Source organism: Leopardus geoffroyi, chromosome D2 (genome assembly GCF_018350155.1).
Source record: "Leopardus geoffroyi isolate Oge1 chromosome D2, O.geoffroyi_Oge1_pat1.0, whole genome shotgun sequence".
In the NCBI taxonomy this organism is placed as follows: domain Eukaryota; kingdom Metazoa; phylum Chordata; class Mammalia; order Carnivora; family Felidae; genus Leopardus; species Leopardus geoffroyi.
In genome coordinates, this window is record NC_059334.1 from 48585491 (window position 1) to 48596250 (window position 10760).

At 52.7% G+C, this 10760-nt stretch overlaps 1 protein-coding gene and 1 long non-coding RNA gene across 2 annotated transcripts in view; one reads left to right on the forward strand and one right to left on the reverse strand.

Annotated features, from left to right (window-relative positions):
• Positions 1 to 10128, reverse strand: part of ALOX5 (arachidonate 5-lipoxygenase) — a 50037-nt gene extending 39909 nt beyond the window's left edge. Inside the window, exons 1-2 of the mRNA XM_045438067.1 lie at positions 9888 to 10128; positions 4216 to 4414 (exon numbers count right to left, since the gene is read on the reverse strand). Coding sequence (XP_045294023.1) covers positions 4216 to 4414; positions 9888 to 10037 — 349 coding nt within the window. The 5' untranslated portion in view covers positions 10038 to 10128. The remainder of the gene's footprint in view (positions 1 to 4215; positions 4415 to 9887) is intronic.
• LOC123576763 lies at positions 4407 to 8293 on the forward strand. The gene is made up of 2 exons (XR_006701571.1): positions 4407 to 4519; positions 7737 to 8293. It is a non-coding gene; the product is annotated as an uncharacterized LOC123576763 (long non-coding RNA).
• Positions 10129 to 10760: the final 632 nt, after the last annotated feature.

The following is a 10760-nucleotide window of genomic DNA, read 5'->3' on the forward strand; positions in this document are numbered from 1 at the left end:
GTCTCTTGTCTCTCATCTCAGGAGTGGAGCAAGTGGCTAAAGTCAAGGTCAAGCTGCTCAGGGCCTTTACAGCAGAAGCCAGCTCATGACTACCCTTTATACTGTTATTTAGGGTAAAGCCAGTGAACACAGTGGGAGCCCAGACTAGCAAGATTCCAGAGCATCTCCTACCAAGATTCCAGAGCATCTCCTATAATAGTGCTTCTCCAGCTCTCTGTGGGTTTAAAAGTTTCCGTTTAATCACAGACTGATATTTCTGTAAACTACAATAAAACTTAACTACTAGAAAAGAAATAAAAAACAAACCAAGGACATTCAAAGCATAAATCCTGTTTTTATTATAAGATGCAACGGTCACAGAATAATTCTTGCAAGTTGCTATAAAAGTTTGTAAATGCCTGCTCTCAGTCTCGGTACCCACCTCTTTACAGACCAACAGCTAACAGTTCCTAGCCCACACTCAGAGCACCTTCTGGCTGAGGAAGCTCCAGTCCAGGGCTTGGAACTGGGGCCCAGAGAGGAAGATCAATGGGGCACCTCTTTGTTCTCCAGTGGGGATGTTAAGCCATCCAGCGGGGGGCAGGGTTAAGGCCACTGAAGGCAAGATGAATATTAACTGACAACAGCTGCCATTGGCTGTAGGGGACACTGTTGTAGGCATTCGACATTCGTCATCTCTAATCCACCTCGAAGAATTAGCTTATTTCTCAGACACCTGGCTCTGAGGCATTGAGTCTTCAATTTCAGTGGTATGAAGAAGTCAGAACGTGTGGAACTGCACATACCAAGTCTCAAAAGCTGTCAGCTCCATTTCTCCTGGTCCTGAGGGTGCCGGACATCTACCCCAGTGACTGATGGAACTTTTGGGAACAAGGAGGTGACAAAGCCTAGACTGAATGCCCCAGAGTTCTGGAGAGGGGGGTAGATTCCAAAAGACTGACGTGAGTGCCTTAATGAAGCTGTCTTTTCACATAGGTGCTCTCGATCCCTGGGACCACAGTGACAGCCCTCTGACATTTATGTTCACCCCAGGTGCAGTGGTGGAGCATTAGATTGCAGAGGTTACCAGGTCGCTCATGGGCAGGGTCCCCTCATTTCCGGATTGTCCAAAGGATTGGTCATTGTGCCATGGGGTGGATTAAAGATGGCCATAAATTCTTTGACATTCTTTCCATTGAGAGGTGGGATCTATGTCCCCTTTGAGTTTGGGTTGGCTCTGCGACTGCTTGGACCAACAGAATAAGGTAGAAACTATCCCCTGACAGTTTCCAGGCCCAAACATGAAGAGACAGGCAGCTTCCACTTTCTGTCTCTTGGAATACTCGCTCTTAGAAGCCAGCCACCACATAAGAAGTGCAACTACCCTGTGAGGGCCAAGCCGTGAGAAGCCCAACTCCACGGAGAAGGCTTCCAGAATGAGCTTCCAGGTGGAGAGAGAGGCCATGGAGCCCTGAGGTGCTAGACATGTGAGAGAGGAACCGTCCTCGAAGGGAGCCTTCTAGCCCATCGTCCTCAGTTGATGCTTCGTGGCTCACAGACAACCCACCCAGCTGAACCTTTCCCAAATTTCCATCCCATGATGAAAAAATGAAATGGCTGTTTAAATCCACAAAGATTGTTACAGAGGAACTGATAAGCGAAACATGCTGGATGGGCAGCTTCCATGTGCCCCTTCAGAATCTACCCTTCACCTCATCCTGTCCCTGAAGGTCCCTGATCTTGTCCTCGATTTGAATGAATTGCATCAATGGGCTTTGTGTTGGGTTCAGCCACTGGGAGCCCTGACCAGAGAGAGGAGGGCACTGGAGAGTGAGGAGAGGACATTTATTCCCCAGGTCCTCTCGTAGTGTCTCCCTGCTGTCTGCATCTCTACTAGGGGCCACAGCTACTCCCAAGAGGGCTCTGTCTCTAGGACACTCCCCATCTGGATTATTCTGGCATTCTTCCCCTCCCCTCACCCCACCAGGACTGGCAGTGCTAATGGTCTACACCTTTCTTTCTTTGTTTTTTCTTGTGATGAGAACTTTAAAATTTTTATTTTCACTCCACTAAACAGTGTAACATTAGTTTCAGGTGTACAATGTAGTGATTCAACACTTCCACACATTACCCCGTGCTCATCACAGCAAGCGCATTCCTTAATCCCCATCACCTATTTCACCCATCCCCCGCCCACCTTCCCTGATGAGAACTTTTAAGATCTGTCCTCTTAGCAACTTTCAAATATACAGTATGGTATTATCAACCATAGTCACCACCTAGGAAGTCTTAATACAATCAATTTTGAAATAATTCATCCCAAACCCATAAATCCTAAATATTAAAAAAAAAATTCAGCGTATATTTTTTGAAGGCTTCCCAGTTTGTGGTAATTTGTTATGGCAGTCCTAGAAACTAATACACAGAGTAAACCAAGTTTGGCCTACACCTTTCTTTTTTTATGTTTATTTATTTATTTTGAGAGAGAGAGAGATAGAGAGAGAGAGAGAGAGAGAGAACATGAGCAGGGGAGGGGGAGAGAGAGAGAGAGAGAGAGAGAGAGAGAGAGAGAGAGAATTCCAAGCAGGCTCCGTGCTGTCAGCAGAGAGCCTGATGTGGGGCTTGAACCCACAAATTGTGACATCATGACCTGAGCTGAAGTCAAGAGCCAGATGCTTAACTGACTGAGCCACCCAGGCCTCCTAGCCTATACTTTTCTAAATATCCTCATTTGAATGTGCCATATGTTTTTTGCTAGAAAGGGATGCGGGGTCTGTGAGGAGAAGGACTGCACAACCAAGACCCCTGGTGGGAGGGGCAGGGGAAAGACTTGGAGCTAGTGTTTTTCTGATACTAGAGAAAGAGAAGTGCCCTGTCCACAACTGCTCACATTCTGGCCACAAGACAGAGTGAATTTGGTGATTTTTTTTTTTTTTTTTTTTTTTTTTTTGCTGTGAGGTCAGGGAACAAAAATCTTTCTAGCTCCAATCATTCCGTTCAGAAATATTTTTGGAAATTGGTTTCTTAAATTCCATGTCAGAAACAATGGGAGGGGGCGCCTGGGTGACTCAGTTGGTTGAGTGTCCGATTCTTGATTTTGGCTGAGGTCATGATCCCAGCGTGGTGGGATCGAGCCCTGTGTTGGTCTCCACACTGAGCATGGAGTCTGTTTAAAATTCTCTCTCCCCCTCTGCCCCTCTCCCCTGCTCACTCTCTCTCTCTCAAAGAAAGAAAGAAAGAAAGAAAGAAAAAGAAAGGGACGTGGCCTGGCAGTTTTAGAACACTAGGTAGAGAACTTTTTCCTCCTCTGTCTTGATTTTCTTAGCTAAAAACATGGGGTTAATCATCACTTCCATTTTGCCTACCCTGCCGGACCTCTGTGAAGGGGAAGTCACTGCACCTGTGTTCCCCCTCACTTTTCTAGTGGTGCACAGCTTTGGAGACATCTTGTTCTGGGTTTAAAGTGTGAACAAACTGAAGGGCCACAACGTGAAGTCAGATAGAATTTTGCCGAGGCATGGATTTGACTCCCACACGCTTACAGGTTAGTGCACAACGGGGAGCCATTCGGAGGGACAGAGTGGCCTCAGCTGACTTCTGCCATCTGTTCCTCTCTCTGCTCCTCCACACCAGGCCAGCTGCCCGTCTCTTATGGGGAGTGGTCTCCCGAGGAAGTGCCAGATTGGCACGTTCGAGGGTCTTGCTTAAGAGGGCCGACTTTAGGTACTTTTCTCTTTTTAGCAAAATGTGGGACTTTAGGTTTAACAACTGGTGACCATGACCACCAGGCCTGGCCATGGCCCCTCTAGGCTGCCACTCGGGGCACTCCTGGTCGACCTCTTCCCTTCCCAGGCCCGTGCATGTTGCCCTGGAGCCCGTGCCCCACTGTGACCTCACAGAGAGGAGGACTGGAGAACTTACCTGGAGAGCGGCCCCTCTAGGGGGACGTCCCACAGGTATTTGCTACTAGGGACTGTAGTTACCCTCTGACAAAAAGGGGGTCATAAGCTTGCCCCCGAAGGACTGTAGCCCAGAGGGAGGACACTGCTGAGCATGTGGCCGGGGGCCTCTCCCTGCACCTTCTTAGCACGGGGCTTATTAGCACCCTGAGGAAGGTCGCACCTCCGCAGGTACACGGAGGCACACAGCGGCGGTATCATTATTCCTATGAAAACAGTCCTTTGAGGAAGGAGTTCCTGGGAAGCTCAGGAAGTGGAAGGGGCCTGGGCCACTCACCGCGTCCATCTCTCAGGACAATCTCGCCCTCGCCGGTGATCCAGCGGTAGCAAGGGAACTCGATGTAATCCCCGCAGGGCGTCTTCAGCGTGATGTACTTCAGGTACCAGTCATCATGGAGCCAGTACTTGCGCTTCTCGATTTTGACCAGCTGGATGTCACCCAGTTCTTCATCCACTGTCACGTCGTAAGAATCCACCTGAGAGGATAAAAAAAAAAAAAAAAAAAAAAAGGCGAATGAGGTTGTCTGGGGTTCCTGAGCCTTGTATCACCAGCCTAGATGTCTGCCGAATGCTTTCCCTCGGTAAGGCTCCGTGCTGCACCCGGGGAGACAGAAGCAAGTCCTGGGTTCTGCCCTTATGGAGATGGAGGTCTGGTGAGTAAGGGATGGACGGCGCTGCTCAGAGAAGGACATTCTGTGATCTGCACGCGGCTCAGAGGAGACGGAGGCTCCAGGCAGGGGTGCCCTCTGCTGGGCCGTGCCGGGTGAGGGGCTTCTTCAGCTGCCCTGCTCATGATGAGGGCAGGGGGGCTGCTAGCCTTTCCACCCGACAGGGCTGCAGGGGGCACACTGGCCCTCGCACGAAGGGCAGCCCTTTGCAGCTCGCAAATAGCTTGCTGACGATTGCTATAGGCCCTCCTAACGATGTCAGGATGAGGGCCGTCATGACCGTGTCACCGATGAAGAGACCGAGGCTTACTAAATCCCAGGTCAGCTATTCATTGTCAGAGATGGAATTCTAATCCAGATCTTTCTGGCACAGCCACCCCACGTCTCTCTTGTTCTCCGGGGAGCAAACAACTGAGTGAAAATGGGGAGGCTCACTTGCAAGCGAAGTTGCCTAGATGCACGCCATCCTAGGGCATCTGCGGGTCACTGGGCCACAGCGACTGGAGACTCCACTGTCCCCTCCCTCAGAGAAGCTGCTCCATCCCTTCCTCGGCTACCACCCCCAGCTGGACATCTAGCCCTCCGTCTGAGAATCACACGGTCCTGGAGAGGCATCTTTGGCCCCAACTCCCTTCCTTTTTTATTCCAAGGTGCTGGGCTTGTCCCTCCCAAGAGAGTGTCCGCCTCAGGTGTTCATGACCCCTCTTACTTTAGAATGGCCGTCCTCTCCCTGCTACCCCTGCCATCAATACCACAGACACTGTCAGCCCCCGCCAGCTCCTTGGAGCCACAGAAAAGCCACTTCCCTGGAGCAGCTGTCCGGGCCCAGGCCTCACCGCACGCTGACTTCCCTTTCCTTGGCCTGCAATGCCAGCAACAAAAATGCCTCACGGCCCTTCTACCCTCAGGAATTCTCTCCTGGTTTTGAGCCAAGAGGTGTGAGCTCATGGGCTCAATTTCTTCCTCCCACATCTACTCCTGGCTACTCAATTTGCTGTGTGTAGTCAGGGATGGGCCACAGTGAAGGAGCCCATGCTAGCTCACACCTGCTCACAGGCAGTGACCTCAGGAGTCCAGGAGGGAGGACCGGTTGGTTCTGATGCATACAGTAGCCAGTTGCCTGTACCCTTGGAGAAAGGAGCCCCTCAGGCATCATGTCATTTGGATTTCTCAATGGTCCGGCAAGCTAGGCATTATCCCCCCTTGCTGGGTGAAGAAACAGAGCTTCAGGGAGTAAAGCAATTTGCTGAGGCCCATGGTCAGTCACTTTGGAGCTAGAACATGACCTCAAGACTGGGGCTGACTGAACTTCCCTGTCACATAGGCTGGCCTTGCCCTCTGCCCCACACTGCCCACTCCCAGTGTTTGGTGGGAATCTCTGTCTTGGCCCCAGGGGAGAGCTGAGGTCTCTGTCGATCTCCCTGGCAGGTGGGGCCTGGAGTGGGGGGTGGGCCCTGTAGATGTCCAGTTGTGGGTCACTCAGTACCCACTCTCCTTCTCCAAATGGACACTGGGCCTCTTGTCCCACCAGAACCTTCCTGCTAGCCCACTCATGCCTCAGCTCAGGGGGGTCTCTATTCTCTCTCACCCCCAGAAGCCACCCCAAAGGAGCTGTGCCCTTCCTTTCCTCTCCTCGCAGCTCTTCAGATGATCCAGCCCCTAACTGGGACTCCTCTCCCACCCCTACACCCCGGGGCCTCCTGGCTTCTTCCCAGGCATTAGCACACTGCAATACAGACCTCAGGCAGGCCTGGGAGTCAGTGCCCTCCGGGACCCCGCCTGTGGATTCTGCTCTCCCACAAGACACACTGTGCGGTAGAGGGGTTCTTTCACCTGCAGGACAGTGATTTCTGGCAGCACAGACGAGCTTGCACACCTCTTAGGGACCAAGATGTGCCATCCCAGCACAAAGGCCTGGCCCAAGCCACAGGAAACAGGGAGGAGGCTTCTGCTTTCTAACCACAAGTGTCTGGCATCTTTGGTAACCACAATACGTGAGCTGCTCACTGTGCTCAGAGCCAAGAGGCTTGCTGAAAATATCCAACTTCCCATTCCTCTTAGGAAGTCCTCCTGGGGTTCCTCTGGCAGTTTGGTGGGAGGAGGGTGGAAATAGAGACGCATGGGGTCACATGCAGGATGAACACCTTTCCCCTCCATTTACCTCACTATCACACGGAGAACTCTAGATTCTTCCATCAAGGGAAAAGTTCAAGGATTGGTGAAATCTGGCTTAGAAAGTACCTTGGGAGGCACCGAGTCCAGGGCTTCCCAAACCTGCGGCCTGTAGAACACCCAATGCACCGCTTGAACCCTCTTCCTTTCTCTCCCTCTGTCATCAGGGCCACAGATACACAGATCACCCCAAAAGCCATGGAAGGGTTGCCCAGCACGGCCACTGTGCCTGCCCATCTCCTAGAATCTGGAGCCTGCCAGCACACGGCACTGAGCTGCTTGGTCCCGGGGAGCTGGCGGGCTGGTAGTCTGCACATAGCCTGCAATGGCACCTTCTAGCAGCAAGACCAGCCTCAACCTTCCGCTGTGCCACAAATGTAGTGGGAACTGCTTGTCTGATTTTCTTGGCATCGCTGTGACTGGCAGTGACTGGCCAAGTGACTGGCAGGTGCTCTGGGATGGCGTGCATCTGTGCAGACTGACTTGCAAGTGAGCCTCCCATTTTCACTCAGATATTTGCTCCCCAGAGAACAAGAGAGACATGGAGGGGCAGCCAGTCTCTGGGCTGTTTGGGTCCATGGTCTGGGCTTTCCCAGGAAGGCAGTGGGGAGCCACTGAGGGTGTGACCATTTACGGGAGAACCTCCCCTTTGGAGAGGGCTTCAATTCCCAGTCCTGACCTGAATCGGTATGTAGAACTCTGATGAGAGTAACTGGGAATCTGCAACTCAATTTATTGACAACAAAATCAGTCTTATCATTTGACTGAACTGTGCATAGAGGAGTGTGGGAGTTCACCTGCCAAAGACCTGGAAATGACTGAATCCACTGCCTTCATGGTTGTTGTTGTTATTGTTGTTAACCATAATGATAGGAGCACTTTTCCAAGTAAAATGGGAAGGCCGATTCTTCTCAGCAAGTATTTTCTCTAAGGTTTCTTTTTTACCTTTACCCAATAGGGACAGCCTGTCCTTAAAGAGACACTAGCTGGAGAATGAGGAAGTAGCTCTGGACTGTGCAAGAAAGTGTGGAGTAACTTTGCATCAACAGGAACTTTCTCAAAAGCGGATTTTTTCAAAGAGACTTTAGGAGCCAGCAGATTCCCCTGTAGCACGGCAGCCCCTCCCAGCTCACCCTCTCTCACCCTGATGGAAATGGGACACGCAAACCTCTCCTGAAATTTGCTTCTGGGACTCTCACCTAGCTGTTTAGTCATAGAGGCATTTGAATGAATTCCCAAGGTGACGATAATGAACAGAACAGTGCTTTCACTCCTCTTCCAATGACCCTGTTCTGGCCACACCACAGTGTCTCCTCCTGGGAGAAGCCACACATGGGGTGCCCTGTGCGGCAGGGCTTTGTGTGCGTGCGTGTGTGTGTGTGTGTGTGTGTGTAGAAGACAATGGAGCCCACTGTGACCTGCCTATTAAGGGGGGGTAGTCTGTCCCCTGTCTTCCTCCCTGAGGTGTTAGGGGAATCCATGAACTAACGGAAATAAATGAAGGTGCTTCAGAAATGGCAGCTGTCATCTTTCCAAATGGATGTCTCATTCCACTGTCCCCAGGGCCAGTTCCCTAAAGGGGGAAACCACACAATAGATGGTTGTTTTTATACTCAACACCTCACTTTTCCTGAAGGGAAATTGAACCAGGCTAACATGCTGAACTTAGCTAAGTGCCAAGTTGGCTTATACCAAGGTTCTGAGGCTCCTGGATAGGAATCACACCCACTTTGAGTTTGGAGTTGGGAAAAGGAGTGGAATATTATTTACTTACTTTAGCCTCTACAGGCCTAAAACTGAACTCATCAATTTTATCCAAGAAGTATTTAGTTGAACCATATGAAATTCCCAGTTTTGTTTATTCAAAATTGTCAACTATGAGCACTTTCATATGGTTCAACCTAATAATCAACTAAGTGGTGAAAAAGACAACTTTGTCAAGTCTGAATCTTTTTGGTCCAGTTCAGGAACTGGTGGGTGATGGAAGCGAACATTCCTTGGGTACCTACTTGCAGCATGTTGGGACTGTCACAATAATCATACAGTGAACATTTCCCATGCACTTGGCAGTGGACTGGGAGAGTCACTAAACGCTCGGTAAGGACCATGACCTGCCATGCTCACGGACAAAGCCACAGGGCTGCAGTTCATGCCTAGGTCAGCGTCAAGAGCTGGCTTCTAAATGGGGCCTTATATAGCACTCGGTACCACAGACACAAGGGACAGTACACAGGGCTCCCTTTGCTCCGTGGACTCCCACAGCTCCAGGGATATCTCAGTAGATATCTCAGTAGATATACTGAGAAGGGGAGAGGAGAAGCACTCCTTCCTCTTCCTGCTCCACTGAGCCCTCACACTTGGGGTGGAAGTGTTCCCTACTGTATACTCTTTTGGGAGTCAGACGATCTCCAGGCTGCAAAACTTCTCATGTTCTTTCCTTCTGATTTCCTGTGGGGACCTGTCCTGAGGATGTGAGCTACCCAGGTGTGAAGACAGATGCTAGTATCACTCTGGGCCACCAGCTGGGCTTGGGTTCACGCAGATTCCTAGACCAGCCTGAAGTCATCCCTTCCATTTGACATTTGGGGAAACTGAGGCCCAGTGAGGGGGCAGAGTGAACTAGCCGTCAGGCCAAGATTCAAACCAGCCTCTGAACCCCCAGACCTGTGCTTTCTCACCACAGCTTGAGGCTGCTCTGAGGTGCCATCTGGGCGTCACAGCCGGGCAAGGACCCGCACGACTCTCCAACCCCACCCCACGACCTGTGGAAGGAGCCCTACAAAGTGGGGCACAAGTAATGCTGCCCACAGGACTTGCCCAGTTAGGGACCAATCAGAGCCTCGGGGTACCTATTTGTGAAATGGAGAGCAGACCTTGCACCTTCTCCTGCTCCCAGGGGAGAAGCGCAGCGCCCTAGAGACCTCACTCTGCAAAGCCTCCCACCCCGAACTTGGGTCCCAGCCGTCCGGACGGGGTCCTGGACACTCCCCAAGCCCGGGCCCTACCGCCCCAACGGGTCTCGGGCGCCCTCCCCCGCCCCCTGCCTCGGTCACGGCCGCCCCGACGGGTCCAGAGTGTCCCCAGCCCGGTCCCAGCCGCGCTTCCTCACCGCGCCGCGCTCGAAGTCGTTGTAGAAGGGCTTGTCCAGCAGGTGCTTCTCGCTGCAGCCCGCGGAGCCCACGAGGCTGAGGTAGATGTAGTCGTCGGTGCCAGCGAACCACTGGCTGCCGGTGGCCACGGTGACCGTGTAGGAGGGCATGGCGGAGGGCCGCGAGCGCCAAGAGCCGGGGTGCCGCGGTCCACGCGCGTCGGCACCTCGCCGGGACCCGCGCAGCAGCCTCTTCCCTCGCCCGGCCCCGCCCCCCTGCAAGCGCCGACCCCCCCCGGCCCCGCCCCCACTCCGCCCCGCCCCTGACGCTCTGCGCCTCGGGACCCGCCGCGGACACGGTAGGGGTCGCGCATTCCTGCTTTCGCACCCAGTTGGTTTGGTACCCGTTTTAGCAGTCTGGGGCCCCGGGCAACCTCAGCTGCCATCCCCTCACCCAGGCATCCGTGCATGCACTCACTCAGTCTCCTATTCCCTGTTTTCACCCTTCACCCTTCCTTCCTGCCTCAGCTTGCCTCCGCGCCAGGCTCCCGGAAGGCCCTAGGGTTGGGCTCCCGGGACCCCCAGAAGAGGAGACTTACAGTCCCTGCTCTCACCAAGTTCCCAGTGTGGCTCGGGCGATTACCCGTATTCCGTGGTTTCTTAGACCAGAGGTGCTCTGGGAATCTACACCGGGAAGCGGGACTCACCTGGGGAGTCAGGCAGGCTTCCTGGAGGAAGCCCCACCTGAGCTGATACTGAGAGTGGAATCTGGAACGCAGAGACTTCAGTCAGCTGTGGCTTCCTCCACGGTCTTGGCTGAATGTCACTCCGGGCAAGGTGCAGGTGGGCACCGAGGTGAGTCAGATGCCAGCCGCTCTCAGGCCCAGAGTTGTC